Source organism: Ictalurus furcatus, chromosome 13 (assembly GCF_023375685.1).
Source record: "Ictalurus furcatus strain D&B chromosome 13, Billie_1.0, whole genome shotgun sequence".
Lineage (NCBI taxonomy): Eukaryota > Metazoa > Chordata > Actinopteri > Siluriformes > Ictaluridae > Ictalurus > Ictalurus furcatus.
The window spans coordinates 8,546,954-8,563,841 of NC_071267.1; the positions used below are offsets into that span (position 1 = coordinate 8,546,954).

Here is a 16,888-nt window from a genome sequence, read left to right on the forward strand (position 1 = left end):
GAGGCATAGGTCTGAATGCTGTGCTGTTTCCATACATGCCATGAACATGATAACGTCCTGTCTGAAAGAAGCTGGCAGATTAGAAATGATGAATCATGTCCAGATAATGATCTACAGTAAGGTTCCTTTCATTCGTCTCAATGAACAAAGCAGGTACTTCAGCATTAATACATCCTAGGTAACATTAACAAAGTAGAACACTTGGATTAAGTTGATGTTTGATACACGATACCGTAACCAGAGTTATCAAAATGTAGTAACGTTGTAATGTAACCCTGCCTCGCAGTACTCTGGATATTTGAGGGGCAGTGGTGGCTTGACAGTTAAGACTCTGGGTTACTGACCGAAAGGGCAGGGGTTCAAGCCCCAGTACTGCCAAGCTGCCACTGTTGGGCCCGTGAGCAAGGCCCTTAACCCTCTCTGCTCCAGGGGTGCCGTATCATGGCTGACCCTGTGCTCTGACCCCAACTTCCTGACATGCTGGGGTATGCGAAGAAAAGAATTTCACTGTGCTCTAATGTATATGTGACCAATAAAGACTCATTATTATCATTATATTTTGAATCAGTATAAACAAATGATTTATTTATGATCGCTGCAAGTCTGTTATAAGGTTAGCGAGGACACTGTTGGGTTTCTGTGTGTAGAGTATCATGACTGTATTTAGCTTTAGTAAAACATTAGGTGTATTTAGTTAACATTTAAACAATTCATGTCAACGTTGTTATTTTGTTAATATTATTTATTGTGTATTGATGCTGAAGATAGTTCGGTTCTAATGTTGGCAGCCACTGTCATGTCGGGACTTTTTATAGTCTGAGCTTAACCTTTAGACATTTAGCTCAATGTTACGTAATACTGTTACAAACAACACACGTCATAGTTAAATAGAACTCAGATTTATGTAGAATGCATTTCGGCGGGATGTGGGTTGGTGTATGTGTATATATATATACGTTACCTTCCAGATCGGGCTCCGATGCTAAAACCCACATAGCCTTCTTGAGGCAAAGAGTCGTCCCCTAGCTCGCGCAGATCCTGGGGGCCCAGGTACTTATCCGTGTCCCCCATCATCACGTCCTCACCTAAAACCCAGACAGAGTTAGCATAAAAACCTTGCCCAGGAATGACCGTCCTCTCGTATACCCCAGTATACACTCTCAGCTCTGTAAAATCGGCGGTCAATACTCACTAAATGAGACATGGAACTGTTATTTTCTCTTCATTTATTTGACTCTATCAACACATGAAAAGTGGACAGATATTTACAGTGTCTTTTTTTGTTTTTTTTTTTTTACTTTGAGTATCCAGAGGAAAGTAAGAATGACCCAGACGGCAGTTAGTGAGTTTGATCGAGAGACAGTAAACTCTGGCATTCATACACATAAAGTTCACAACCAGTAAAGAGACTCGCTGGGTTAAAAGACAAAGATTTAGCGCAAGTGCATACTAGAGAGAAAGAAAGAGAGAGAGAAAGGGGGGGGGAGGCGGGAGGCGGGAGGCGCGGGGGGTGCAGCATTCCAGCAGTGACAAAGCGGATCCTGCTCCCCTGCTGCTCATCGCCACAGCAACCCCTCCCCATGAAACCTCTTCTGCTGTACCATTACTGACACACACACACACACACATTTTATCCCCTGTACAGTGTTTACTTAACATAAAAGAATTTTCCTCCTACACCCACACACTCTGTCATGGAAAAGAGAAGAAAAAACAAAACAAAAAACCACGTACCATTGACTAGCCCTCCGAGCTGCCTGGCTTTCAACCACAAGCTTAACCGTCAGCAAAACCTTTCTGAGCAGCTCTCTCTGAGCACACACACACACACACACACACACACACAGATCAGCTTTCTCTCGCCTGAGCTGCCATGCGTGTGCTGCAGTGCTAAATCTATCGTACACTACCAGCCCAGATTGCCGTAAACAAACCCGGGCAGCAGCTGCAGCACCTCTCAGAGTAACTCTTACACAGCTGAGTGGTCATGACCCTCCTTCAGCGTCGCTCCACCGTTTCAAAGGCCACTTCCTCCCTGTTCAGTCCATACGTCCAGTTGAAATCCACACGCTCAAATCAGAACAAATCCAGAGGAACGCACAGTACGGACGCATCCGCATTAGCCCGCTCCCTTCCCCCTGACTGCCCGAAAAACGACAGTCCCTCCGGTTAGCTCTGCACACACACTCTCACACACACACACACACACACACACACACACACAAACTCTCTGCATATACACCCCTCATCTGCTGACGAGAGTTTGAACTGCGCGGGAGCTCAGCAATTCCGAGGTCACGGCAGGGGTGGTATAGAACTCAACGAAACGCTCTGCACTCTGTGATTGGATACTCGATGTCCCATAGCCCCTCTACTAAAGGACAATGGAGAATGAGTGTGTAGGGGGGGTTTTCTGGGGGACTAGGTGTACTCAGTAATCTGACTCAAAGGAACAGTATAAAGAACAAAAGAACCCCTTTACAGGCAGGAGAACACACAGCCGGGTGGGAGGGAGGGATGGATGGATGGACCGCCAGCCACCTGCCCCAGGCCCCTTTATTACACAGGAAAGACACATGGTTCCAGCGTTCAAACTCCGGCTCAACTCCAAATCACACCAATTTGTGCTGGGCTATCGCTAATTAACGTGAAAATTCCATCCGTCCAACCATTTTCCTCACTACTTATCCTACACGGGGTCACAAGGAGCCTGGAGTCTTTTCCAGGGAACTCCGGGCACAAGGCGGGGGGACACCCTGGACGGGGTGCCAACTCATCACAGCACACAATCACACACACGTTCACACACTACGGACAATTTAGAAATGCCAATCAGCCTACAATGCATGTCTTTGGACTGGGGGAGGAAACCGGAGTACCCAGAGAACACCCTCAAAGCACAGGGAGAACATAGAAGGGCGGAGGTGGGATTCGAACCCTCAACCTCGGAGGTGCAATTCAACAGTAATAAAATCATTCCTAAAATGATTTTAACATCTGTCACTCTGATTCCCTACAGACGCTATAGAAATGATTTCCTGGGGACTTTAATAGAACTGAAACGAAAGCTTCCGACTTCTGTCACTTTTTGGTTTATGCACACCTTTAAAGTGCACCTATTATGGTTTTTCAGATATGACCTTTCATGTAGTGCGTTATGGAGCTGTTTGTGAATGTAAAAACGTCTGCAAAGTTTCAAAAATCAAAGCGCTCGACAAACGGAGTTATTGACTCCCAAAAGAAGGAACCGATTCTGAACAGCTGAAACGATTCATTAGTGATTCCAGACTTACTTCCTGTACTAACCTACGTAGGTTTGTAACAAAAAACCCGCCTCTGGTCTTCATCGGCTGCTCGCTGACAGCGGTAGACCAATCACAACAGACTGGGACATCTGACCAATCAGAGCAGAGTATGCTCTGAAAGGCGGAGTTTAGAATGAATCCTTTAGAACGGATCATTGAATGAGTCGTTTGTGACACTGGAGGGGATTATGAGCACGTTAAAGTGTTTTTTGAGCTCGGATGCATGCAAATCTATTATATAAGACCTTTAAAACAAAAGTTTCAAAACCATAATAGGTGCGCTTTAAAATGTTACATTTCCTCTCACAGATTTTGCTTCCATTTTTGGAATTCCTCACCGTATTCATATCCTGGGCCTTCTTTATACACATTTCCAATGGGTACATTATTTCAGATAAAAAAACCGTTGACTTGGTCATTTATTCATTCATCTTCTGTAAACTCTTTTTCTGATCAGGGTCGCAGTGGATCTGGAGCCTATCCTGGGCGGAAATACACTCTGGATAAGATGCCAGTCCATCGATCCCAAAGCACCACAAATTCACACCTAGGGTCAATTTCGTGCAGCCAATCCACCTACTGGGAGGTTTGAGGAACCCCAGCAAACACGGTGAGAATTCCACATGGACAGGAACCCGAGCTCAGGCTTGAACCTGGGATCGTGGAGGTGTGAGGCGACCACCCAATTTGCCACCATGCAACACAGGTCAAATGTTTGTGTGTTCAAAATCCCTAATTAATACATCTACGTTTGCATGGATTTACAGATCAGCAGAGGCCATTATGAGACAGCTGGCGGATGAAGTAGCTGGCAGTTTGGCTGGCCTTACCCTGGCACTCCCTCAGCTGGAGAGCATTCCAACACATACAGAGTGAAAGGGAGAAGAAGAAGATCAGGTATGGCGGTATACGCCGCACTCAGCCGCAGCCTTTTGCATTCGTCTCCCAGGTAGCTTTGTAAACTGCATAAACGTAAAATGCTGTTCATTTCCCCTTGATCAAATACCACAGAAAAGAATACTGACCTTACACCAGGCGTTCGCATTTAGAGAATCCGTCAACGCATGTTCACTAATGAATCCAAACACACCGGCCAAAATAACAGGGTTTATTTCAGGCGCTGGCTATACGTGTAAATGAGAAGCCACCGGAGTTATGTCAGTGGAATCATGGGAGCTTGCACGAGTGTCAGTTAACAGTAACTGGACCCCACAGTAGTCTCTACACACACACACACACACACACACACACACACACACACACACACACACATGCACAGTCTGTAAAACTAGGTAAACATTCACTATATCTGGACTAAGTAATGCAACTTATACAACTAATTTATTTCTTAAAAAAAAAAAAAAAAAAAAGATCAGAGGACCCTGTAATGTAAAAGGCATTTTTACGCTACAGAATTTGTGTACTGCCTCTAAAGCAGTACTTCAGAGACCCCTATTGGTGTAGCCTAGTTTATACTTTTCTTTAAAAAAGAAACATTTTTAAGCTCTAATTGCGTCCTTACAGAGAAGTTATTGTACAGTAATTTAATGCATAAATAAATAAAAAAAACAGTCATGTAGTCCTGTAGTACTGCTTACTATCACTAGAATGGCTACGAGTGGTTATATTCCATGTTATGTTATGGCCAAGCATGTAACTGTTGGAGTAGCATGGCGTTCTCAAAAGCACGAAGAAACTGATAATCCGCAAATACAGTATATTGTGTGACAGTATATTGTATATACAGTATACAGTATTGTGCATGAATAAGGACTGGAGATTTCAGGATATTAAACACAATATTTTAGGGTAGTGTACGGTAGATACAGCACTTCACTGGCTATGTGCACTCTTTAAAGCTTTAAAGACACTGTAACTATAAAAAAAAAAAAAAAATGTGTCTTCTTTTCTATGACATGTAGCAGGGGAGGACAAATAATACATTTATTAGCTAGCCCGGACATGAAATCCCCATGGCACAGCTACTGCTTCGTCTGCCCATGTATAAACACCATTATTTATTCAATCAGAACGCTGTGGAAACGTTACACTATTCAGAAACAGCAAAGGAAGTGCGACTGTCCCGTTGTTAAATAACGGGAGCAGGGCTGCTATTTAACTTTCCTTAAAAGCCTAGCTTTATATACCGCTACAAAACACTCAAGCCTACTGAGTCAGAGTTCACAGAATAGCTATGTCATAAATAGGGTTGCAACTAATGATTCTTTTCATAATCCTTTCATATAGTTGGCCAATAATTTTTTCGATTAATCGGAATGGGGGGGGGGCAAACTTTTAGTACCATTTGTATCGTTTATTTAAAATAAAATCCACAAACTGAGTGTTACAACTATAGACTTCAGACTAAAACTTTACAAACTGTTTGTCCAATTAATATAAGACTGAAAAGAACCCAATACACACACACACACACACACACACACACACACACACAGTTTATATTATGTAATAGTATTTATGCATTACTTTTTATAAAAGGTAACGCTGACATAAACAGTAAACTGAAGAAAGTCACTGTCAGTGACGCCGGGTATCTGCTAAAGCTAGCGGCGTGACATTACGTCATGCGCCATCGACTAGGAAACGGCTTACACTTTAGTAAAAAACCGCTAGTGTTATATTTGAGATGATATTACCTTCCTAAAATTCATACACTAGACCAGGGGTGGGCAATCTTATCCGGAAAGGGCCGGTGTGGGTGCAGGTTTTCATTCCAACCAAGCAGAAGCCACACCTGAATCTATTGAAAGCCAAGATCAACTGATTTAAACAGGTGGAATCAGGTGTGCCTCCTGATTGGTTGGAAAGAAAACCTGCACCCACACCGGCCCTTTCCGGATAAGATTGCCCACCCCTGCACTAGACGGTAGAGTACATAGAGCATAGTGTAAGTGTATAGTATGTCATTTGGGACACAACTTTAGTATTTACTCTCCAAAGCGTGTTTTTGGAACAGAAGTAGTAGAAGAGTGAGTAATGTAGTGTGTGTAGTGAGTAAATCTCCCCCGTACCGCACGTAGACCGACTAATCCATAATGAGATTCGTTGGCAACGATTTTCCTAATCGGTTATTATCCATTTTATCGGTTAGTTGTTGCAGCTCTAGTGTGAAATCTTCCCCAATCCAGCAGAGAAATGAAATGTATGCAGCAGAGAAGCGATACTTGCGTAAACAAGCATGTAATATTAAGCACCCGGCGCTTTGTTCGCTGTACAGCGATGCAGGATGATAAACGTAGTTAGTTCAGAGTGAGAAAATGAAGTTTAGAGTGAGACTCAGAAAAGCTAGAGCAATAAAAAAAAGCAATAAAAACAGAAAACACACACACACACACACACACGCACACGCACACACATGAAATACCTTCTTCGACATCTGAAATATAGTCCTCATTGAGCGTTTCGGGTACATTGGCTCTACGAACTGCGTGATTTAAGCATGAAGTGTTAGGATGAATATCCATGTGAGTGGATGAACAAAAAATTAGAAATATCTGAGGTAAAAGTGGCGTAGAAATAATGGCGTTAAAGCGATTCATGAAAACCAATTAATAAAGCATATAACGAGTCATTATTGGACTCAAAGCTTACCTTCATCATCAGACATGTCCAGAACCTCGTTCATTGTTTCTGGAACGTTTATCTTGTGTTTCTCGGTCACCGTCTGCAAAAAAAAGAGCAGTGTTAAAAAGACCTGCATGGCCTGTTTTCAGTTCCTGCGTATCGGTATTGCTTTGAATAAGCCTTGAAGCTCATGTACAAGACCTTGTCTGGAACAGCACCCCTCTCCCTCAACACGCCTGGTAGTGCCTCATCAGTGAGGCATGATTGAGGCACCATCAATCCGGACTGCAGAATCCGTCACTATCTTCAAAAAATGGCTAAAGACCCAGCTCTTCCGTGAACACTTAACTAATCCCTAACTTGTCCGCACTCTCAAAAAAAAAAACAAACAAACCCCAAAACACAAAAATCTGCACTTACACCGGCTTTTACACCTCTACTCTGTGCAGTTTGCTCTTCTAGAACTCAATTAAAAAAAGAAATAAATCTTGTATGGTAGCACTAGTTACATGCTAGTTCTCTGCTTGATATATCGCTTTGCTAGGATTTCCTCGCTTGTAAGTGTACTTTGGATGTAAACCAATGTAAAGAATTTTTCTTCTGCCTTACGATCCTGCTCATTTTCCCTCCGCTAATAATTTCATCTGAAATCGATCTCATTCGATTTCGATTCGACAATCGATCACTGCCGTTTGGAATGAGAAGCGCTCTGTACAGTACGTGTAGGGCATGCAGACTCACCATGGTGGTCAGGGTCTCCTCTGTCACCACCTTGAGGGTGTCCACTACCGAGATGTAACCCAGACGTCTGGCGATGGACAGAGCTGTGTTTCCATTCTGTACACCAGTGAAAACCAAACATGATGTCATATCAGATCAAACCCAGTTACGTATAGCGTACAGCACAGGTCTGGAAGGAGCCATCATTACACTGGAATTAGTGTTTAGGAGGATACAGGTGGTCTGGATACAGATTTAGCGTGAGGTGAGGCAACGGGTTGTTTTTTTTGTGACTTATGCTTGGTTTTGCTGCTTTTTAAATTTTTATTGTGACAACTTTTTTTGCGGAAAACTACTTGAATTGGTGAAACTGCAGTCTTTCGCAGTGATGAAATGAGACCTTTTAGCTGTACGCATGTTCAATGCATGTGACTTGAAGAGGGCTTTGGCTGAACGCGCGTTGCGATGACGTCACAAGACACGTCTTGGACCAAATCTGCGGTGATTTCGGAAAATCGCAAGCTAATGTGTTATCGTTTCTATAGGAACAACCGATTAACATGGATCTATATGGTGAAGGCGCCACATAATGGAAGACTAAATAATAAACGGATTAAAAATGTGTTGCTATTTTGACAAAAGAAAATGTATAAAAGTTTATAAATGAGTTCCACAAGTCTTTATTTAACATGTAGGGAAGGAGTCTCCAGTGTCAGTGCTATGCAACAGTCTGGACGTTTTCAGCCATGGGAAAGTCTTTGCACTTTCTGGTTTCTTAATTATATGACGAGATGAATTTTTTTTTTTATCTGGCTGGTGAGGAAATGACCACAAACGTTAATCCACAACGTTAAACGTAACATACCGTCAACATTGGTCAATATTGTTGTAGTGGAAGAGTAATACACCTCTACGGGGAATGCTTGTATAGGGAAATAACCCACTTTGGAACATGGACGATATGTCATACATGCAGTAATGTACAGCCGAGGTCATAAGTTTACATACGCCTTGAAGAATCTGCAAAATGTTAATCATTTAAAAAAAAAAGAAAAGAAAAGAATGATCAAAAAAGATTGCATTTTGGTTTTTTTTCCTAAGTACCTCCCTGAATAAGCTATTTCACACAATAACCGAATTTTACACCATTCATCCTGTTCGAAAGTTTACACCCCCCTGTCTCTTAATGTATCGTGTCGCCTTCTTGAGCGTCGGTGAGTGTTTGCACCTTATGTAATAGTCGTGTACGAGTCCCTCAGTCGTCCTCAGTGTGAAAAAACGGATCTCGACATCATATAGTCGCTGTTTGAAAGGGGTCTTTTCTGAAGAACAGTGGGCTGGTTTAACTGCTCGGGACAAACAATGGACTCATGAAGAACTCTCACGAAACATAAACACAGTCGTTGATCATCCAGGTAACGACACACAGGATTAATAATCAAGCGTAGTGTAAACTGTTAAACTGGTTCATTTGTGTAAATTCAGTTATTATCGTGTCTTGTGGACTATACTGTATGTAAACATCTGTTATGTGAAATAATTTATTAAAAAATGATGAACATTTTGCAGATTCCGCAAGGCGTATGCAACTGTAGAAAATGTGATGACTCATCCGGTAAAGGACTAAACAGAAATGATCAAGTTCATGTACAAATTGCTAGGAAAATGTAGAAAGGTCGGGTTTTAATAGATTGTGAATACACGCTACCATATAGTGCTTGTTGTATAGTACAGCTTTTGTTAAAATAAAAATAAAAAAAAATTTTTAAATGTAATGTTTGGTTGTGGTTCCTTTCCTGTGCTGTTCTACTGATAAAAAAAGAAAAAAAACACCACCTAAATTTCCATTTTTCCCCCCATTAATGCTAGTACATGAATGCAGCATTCACTGCAGATCCATATCCACTCACCACTGTGAGCTCGTTGGGCGAGGCTCCGTGCTGCAGGAGAAGGTTAATGATGTGTGTGTGGCCTTGCTGCGCAGCCTGGTGCAGAGGAGTGTATCCGTTCTGCACAAACACAGCCAGAACAGCACATTTTATATCATAGATGTAATTAATATACATATATACAAATATAATATCACAGTTTGAACCTGTCATCATTTGTAATTACCTTAGTTTTAGCGTTGACCTTAGCCTGGTTCTTCAGGAGGAAGTGCACCATCTTTATGTTGCCATAGTGACAGGCGACATGCAGTGGAGTATACCCCATCTGCAGACAGAGGGAGAGCGAGCGAGAGGAAAAGAGAAACGGAGAGATGAAAGATCGCACCGTTCGCTTAGTGATCCAGTTATTTCTGGATGCACTTTGTATCAATGTTTCCTCCCGTGTCCCTCTTCTACATTACAGCACTGCTTTTCATGTTTCATTCAAGCGCATGTTAGCGTTTATTATAAATAAATGCGCTTCTGAACTCAGCGTTTGCTGACTGCGATGTGTTAGTTACCAGGTACCAGATCTTTATTAGGCCGTTTATTACGTATGTTTGGCTTGTAATTACACTTCTTGGGTCTATTATATATTTTTTGGTTTCATTTACTGACTGTAGTCAAACCCCTGTAGCTTGTATACTGAGGGAAAGGGGGCAGCACAGGACCACTCACTTACTTGGATAGTGAACCATTTCCAGAGCGGCACTGGGATTGACATGGTGGTGCCGTGATAGTGTGTGTTGCCATAGCCTTCGTTACTATTACACCAACATTAAGAACAGAATGAAATTTGTGTACTTAAAACACACAGCGGTGCAGGTGGTTAAAAAAAAAAAAAAAAAAAACCCTCATTTTTAGGTTCTTTCCAATCTCATTGTGTGCGTTTTTAGGTATTTTCTGAGGCCCATTATGTTTGCTTTTCTTATTTTCGATTCCCTTATTTCCAACTGGTTTTGGTTCCCTTCAGCTCCCTAGGTCATTATTAATCTGACTGTTAACAAGTGAGGACCTCAACCATCTCTTAATCTTCCTTTGCTTTGTACTATGGGTACGTGTATAAACTCTGTTTATTTCTTTTAACCATCTTTATTTCATCTAACTAGTGTGTATACATATCTTCCGTGTGTATGTGTGTGTGTGTTACAAAGTAAGTGAGTGTTAGTAACTTATGATACGATTCCCTGTACCTATTCTGTGTACTTTATAAATTTGTCAAGACAGCAGATTGACCTATGTTACACCTGAAACTTATGGCTGGGAGTGAAAGATTAAATCCTATCTCTCTGTTGTTATCTTCCTACAGCTGGGCAACTTCCCTTTAGTCCTTTCTCATTCCATGGCACGGGCCTGGACCTGAATACACGCTACCAACTTTAGCGTGTGGGAAAACCCTTGTTTTCCCACAGTTGTCTCCCTTGTGTTTTATTTCTGTCATAATTTTCATCCAACAGCAGCTTCAGGGTTTCCAGTTCGATCCTGAGCTCGGGTTACCGTCTGTGCATGCTCTCCTGTGTCTGCACGGGTTTCCGCGGGGTTCTCCGGTTTCCTCTCACCTCCCAAAAAAACGAACGAGGTACAAATGTGTGTGTTTGTGTTCGTTCCAGCGTGTTTTCCTGCCTTGCGCTCGGTGTTCCCAGGATTCCGGATCCACCGGAATCCATGAATGAGTATACATTGAGAAACACATACGTACCTCTGCTAAGCACAAGATACTGTAAATCTGCTTAGTCGTATTATGCCTCTCGTTAAATAAATTCACATAAAAGACTAAATGAATATACGTTCCCGTTGACGTGATTAAGTTTAATGGATAATTTAAACGTGAAGTACATGTAAGGGCAAGGTTTTAGACCGAAATATATTTTTTTTGTGTACAAAGGTAATACAGGTGTACCTAATAAACTGGCAATTCAGTCTGCATTTGAATCAGAGGAGGTCATGAGGCGTGCATTTTCTCATGCCATAGCTTTTTTAGCCAGAAGATATGCAGCATCCCTTTGTGTACACGGACGAGCAGTGGACACTCGCCTGATCGATACGCTGAAGATAAGGAGATAGTCATGATCATAGTCACTGGCGCATGTTTGAAGCTGGGATTTAACCCTAGTACATACAGTAATGTGCACTTCTGATTAGTAGGCAGCATTTCCATCACTCCTAGGCTACTCTAATCTCTTTCTATATACCTTCTGTTACCTTCAGTGCTGTGTGAGGGAGGTTTCCTTTTCTTCCTCACTTCTGATTGTGCTTCTGTAAGGCTGTGTAGAGTGTTTAGAGTCAGTGTGTACTCGGTGCCGTGTGGAGTATTGATCAGCATACAAGCTGCCAGACTCGCTTCCTCCCTGCACCCAATGACCTTCAGCCACTTCTCGTTAATACGCCCTGCAGTAAGGCGTGATAGCACTGGCCAGACTGCGTGTGTGTGTGTGTGTGTGTGTGTGTGTTGCTATGAGGCATGTAGTGTATTTCACATTAGCTCTACAGTCTAGAGGTCAGAGAGCTGCACTTGCTATGTCAGTGGAAAAGTGCTGCAGTGTACCTTGGTCTCGGGGTCCACACTGGCACCCTGGTTAACCAACACTTCAGCTACGTTCACTTTGTCCTCCTGGGCCACCAGGTGAAGAGGAGTCAGCCCACTCTTAAACACACAAGCACAACAAATGTAGATGAGTGTTTATTAATAACAACAACAATAATAATAATAATAATAATAATAATAATAATACAAAGAAGAAAAAGATAAAGGAATAGAAGAACAAGAGGAACAAGACAAAAGAGGGAGAGGAGAAGAAGAAGAACAAGAACAAGACAAAAATAGGAAAAGGAGGAGAAGGAAAAGACCAAGAAGAAGAAGAAGAACAAGAAGAAGAACAAGAAGAACAAGAGGAACAAGACAAAGGAGGGAGAGGAGAAGAAGAAGAAGAAGAAGAAGAAGAAGAACAAGGCAAAAAATAGGAAAAGGAGGAGAAGGAGAAGACCAAGAAGAAGAAGAAGGAAAAGACCAAGAAGAAGAAGAAGAAGAAGAAGAGGAACAAGACAAAGGAGGGAGAGGAGAAGAAGAAGAAGAAGAAGAAGAACAAGGCAAAAAATAGGAAAAGGAGGAGAAGGAGAAGACCAAGAAGAAGAAGAAGGAAAAGAACAAGAAGAACAAGAGGAACAAGACAAAGGAGGGAGAGGAGAAGATGAAGAAGAAGAACAAGACAAAAAATAGGAAAAGGAGGAGAAGGAGAAAAAGAAGAAGAAGAAGAAGAAGAAGAAGAAGAAGAAAAACAACAATGTGAACAATAACAATGCGAACAAGGAGAACACGGAGAAAAAAACAGTACAAGGAGAAAAAGCAGAAGAACCAGGAGAAAAGAAGACGAACCAAGAACAAGGAGGAAAAAAAATGAAGAACAAGAACAAGGAGGAAAAAAAATGAAGAACAAGAACAAGGAGGAAAAAAATGAAGAACAAGGAGAAAAAGAAGAACGAGAGGAAAACAAGCAGGAGGCATAGGAGAAGAATACAAAGAACACAGAGAGGAAGCAGAAGAACAAGAAGCAGAAGAAGAGGGTAAATTGTGAGAAGAAGGGGGTGAAGAAAAAGAAGGAGGAAGAGAAGAAGAGGGGACAAATGAGGAAGATAAAGAATAATGGGGAAAGGAGAAGTCAAATCAGATGAAGAAGAATAGAAACGAGCCTTCTATATATTTATAATAGACAGTGAAATAGAAAACATTTACAGCTATGACAGGGTGTAAAGAGTTCAGATCATCGATGCATAACAAAAGAAATACATCTGTCATCTTTTTTTTTTTTTTTTTTTTTGCATTTCATCTTCGGATGATCAGTAAATTCGAAATCAGTAAATGAATCCTCAAATCAATAAAACAAAAAAAATCCTGGTACACAGTTCAGTTATAATTCTGCTCTTTTATCCGCACCTGTCTCCTCAGTTCTGCTTTATGCTGCTGTATACAGTGAGCCAGTTCCCTTCTATTCACCCCGTCTTATCTGCTGTCCTGCACATCTGGAGGCACATCTGCTTTGTACGCATCGTGTTTACTAGTCGCTCTCAGCTAGCTTTCAGAAAGCACTCTTCGCCCTGAACTTGAGGTCTTCGTGTATCTGCGTGTGAGGACATGTGCTTTGTTCTGCGGCTTGGGTGTTCCCGGACGTGTCACGTTGGCTGGAGGGAGTGTGCGCTGTGTACTCAGGGTGGTACACGGTGCATCGATTGGTATAAACGCTGCCTGTCTCTCGGTCTCGAATTCTGTCTGTCAAATTCCTCTGTACTGTTAAACTTCAATTATTTTCAACTTGAAACAGCTGGAAGGTCGAGCTGGTAAATAAGCCAGTGGAATGAAGATAGACTTTCACCTTTCTGTGCACGGACACAAGAATTTCTCCTTGGGAAAAAGAGAAACGCAACCTTGACGAAAGTACAAGTAGTGCGTGTACTCTTTTCCGTTGTGCCACTGACGGCATCTTATTTTGGCGTATTGACCATGGGCTCGGTTAAACGCACATAGTGAGGGACTAATAGTGAGAACTCTGCGGTATTTGGCTGCAGCTTGGACGTTTGTTTTATATTTTAGTTGCATTCATTTCAGCAATTTAATTCATTCAGTTTAACGTGTTTTCTCGAGACGTTAGTTTAAATGAGCCTTAATGTCGATACAATTTATTCACACAAAATTTGTTTCATATCAAGCACATCGTGCGCACTGATTACACTGTAGCACTCATTTCATGACCTTGATTTAGTATCACATGGCCACGTTCAACATGAGTGTGTGCACAATTTGGTGTGTGTGTGTGTGAGAGGCGGGAGTGGGGGAGGGGTCGCACAAAATATTTCTTTCAGGTCTCATGACCTGAAAGAAACCCATACTGTTAAATTAAGACAAATGTGTACAGTAGTTATTGCAAATTGGCATAATTATCCTGATCAGTGTTATTCCTGACAATTAAGTTTAACATGTTTACCTTATATAATGAGTCTTTATTGGTCACATATACAAATGCACAGTGAAATTCTTTTCCTCGCATACCCCAGCATGACAGGAAGCTGGGGTCAGAGTGCAGGGTCAGCCATGATACAGTGCCCCTGGAGCAGAGAGGGTTAAGGGCCTTGCTCAAGGGCCCAACAGTGGCAGCTTGGCAGTGCTGGGTCTTGAACCCCCGACCTTCCGATCAGTCACCCAGAGTCTTAACCGCCAAGCCACCATTGCCCCCCAACTGCCTCACCATTGCCCCCCAACTGCCTCACCATTGCCCCACCATTGCCCCACCATTGCCCCCGTTACGTAATATATGTTCCCATATATCAGACTTATTAATAGTATTAGTCAAAACTCATTGTTTTGTTGCTTGCTGTTAAGTTACATGGCACTGCAAGTTTGCTTCATCAGTAAAGATTTAAGATTTATTTTCCATTAGATTAGTTTTGTCCATAATCATTCGGCCATGTGAAAGGTAATAATCTAAATGCGTTGCCAGACGTTCATCTCAAGCACCTGCGTAGAACATAACTGAATACCAAAAGCGTTGCCTGTGTAAATACTGATGAATAATAATCTTCTGAACCTGTATATTTGTTGCTACTAAACATTCGTACCTTGTTGACCATATTGATGGAGGCATCACGTGCAAGCAGCAGGGTGACCATGTCCACGTTGCCCTCCTGGGCCGCCAGGTGGAGTGGACTAATGCCCTGTCGAGTGACGGCATTGGTATCGGCGCCATATTCCAGCAGTGTGGTGGCGATCTCCATCTGATTCTTCTTGGCAGCTATGTGTAGAGGAGTGTAGCCGTTCTGCGAGGGGACAAGGAGTCAGAGAGAGCGAATAATAAGAACCAGGCCAAATTCAGGAACGTTTGGAAAGTTAAGCACGTAATGATGATGAAAGTTTTAAAGAAAGGAACTGATATCATTTAGGTATGTAGAGCTTAAAGACGATGGAGACTCCGAGATATTTGAAGGAATGTTGTTGATATTTTCTCTACATCAACTGCAAGAGTATGCATTTCCTGTTTTGTCCCACAGTACGACTGTAAAACCACAAGCAGGGAAACTGTCGCCGCTGTCGCCCTCAGATTTATGGGGTTTCCAAAACTATAAGCCAGTCCTGCTTCTGGCTGAGAGAGAGGCGGGAAAAAAATGACTAGGTTTGGAAGGAGAGCAGTTCCTTAAATGTCACTGAATGATGGGATTGCCAGCAGCAGTGGTGATGTCATGGTAGGAGTTGGTGGCCAGGACTAAAACAGCCTTCTCCACACTACAGCTGAAAGCTGGGAGAACAGCAGATTGAACCGAGTCACCCTTTTCTATCGGCGACACCACTGTGCCAAAGCAGAGAAGAGTCTGAAAAGAAAAGTCTTTTCAAATGAGTAGTTTTAGGGCACTTTCCAGTAGCGGCTTGTTCATAGGGACAGTTCAGGCAGAGCTCCACCGTTTAAATCAGCCAGTCAACCAATTTTGTCGAAATACTAATGACCTCTTTAGAGTTACTGATCGTTTTAAAAATAAAATGGACAGATATTGTCTAGATCACGTGGCAACGTGATTATTTTTGCACCTAGTGGTCAAAAATGGGAAGTGCAACAAGTGCTAATAGACAGCCATATGAGCGAACTTTTTTCTGCCCCATGCTCACTCTATGAAAGTTTTCCGTGGAGGAGGAGTAGCGACCGTGACAGTTAATGAATTATCCGGGTTGCCAGATTGGTTGCTATTTTAAAACAATACGATGCTCCCAATATCTTCTTTCATTGCAAATAATCTGAATTCAATGCAATAAATTTCCAGACAGTCCAGACAGTGTTTCTGATGTATGATGTACAGAACCATTTCTAATGTAAGATATATTGCAAAGATTGGGAGAAGGGAATGTGTTTGGAATTATGGAGTGAATAATGTCCGTACATCAGAAATATATTCGAAATACTTTCCAGTTTCCCAGTTAAACGCTGAGAAAAGTATAAACGTGTTCATTTTCTGATCCTCAGATTGTTCGGTTTAGTTTCAGGTCTTTTGTGTGGTTTTTAAGACGCTGTTTTTTGTTTTTTTTTTGGAGGGGGGGTTTAGATGTATTTGGGCTGAAGATTTTGCTGGATCCTGTCAACCTTGATTAATCATGTTATTTCAAACACATTTTTGAAGAAGGTACGTCTAAAACTACTCCAAATGAGCTAATAGAGTGTATGTTGGATGACTGTCAACTCTCAATTGCCTATGACATGGTTATTTTGTAAAAAAAAATAAATAAAAATTAGGTCTCTAGATAGCCTATAGCATAAGTCAAGTGTGATAGCCACTCAACTTTTTGTTTTTGTTTGAGGCTATGTTGTTATTAATATC

At 41.9% G+C, this 16,888-nt stretch overlaps 1 protein-coding gene across 1 annotated transcript in view; it reads right to left on the reverse strand.

Annotated features, from left to right (window-relative positions):
- ank3b (ankyrin 3b) overlaps positions 1-16,888 on the reverse strand; it is a 124,311-nt gene that overhangs the window by 37,315 nt on the left and 70,108 nt on the right. Inside the window, exons 18-25 of the mRNA XM_053639734.1 lie at positions 15,146-15,343; positions 12,084-12,182; positions 9,726-9,824; positions 9,521-9,619; positions 7,632-7,727; positions 6,918-6,990; positions 6,691-6,750; positions 962-1,085 (exon numbers count right to left, since the gene is read on the reverse strand). Coding sequence (XP_053495709.1) covers positions 962-1,085; positions 6,691-6,750; positions 6,918-6,990; positions 7,632-7,727; positions 9,521-9,619; positions 9,726-9,824; positions 12,084-12,182; positions 15,146-15,343 — 848 coding nt within the window. The remainder of the gene's footprint in view (positions 1-961; positions 1,086-6,690; positions 6,751-6,917; positions 6,991-7,631; positions 7,728-9,520; positions 9,620-9,725; positions 9,825-12,083; positions 12,183-15,145; positions 15,344-16,888) is intronic.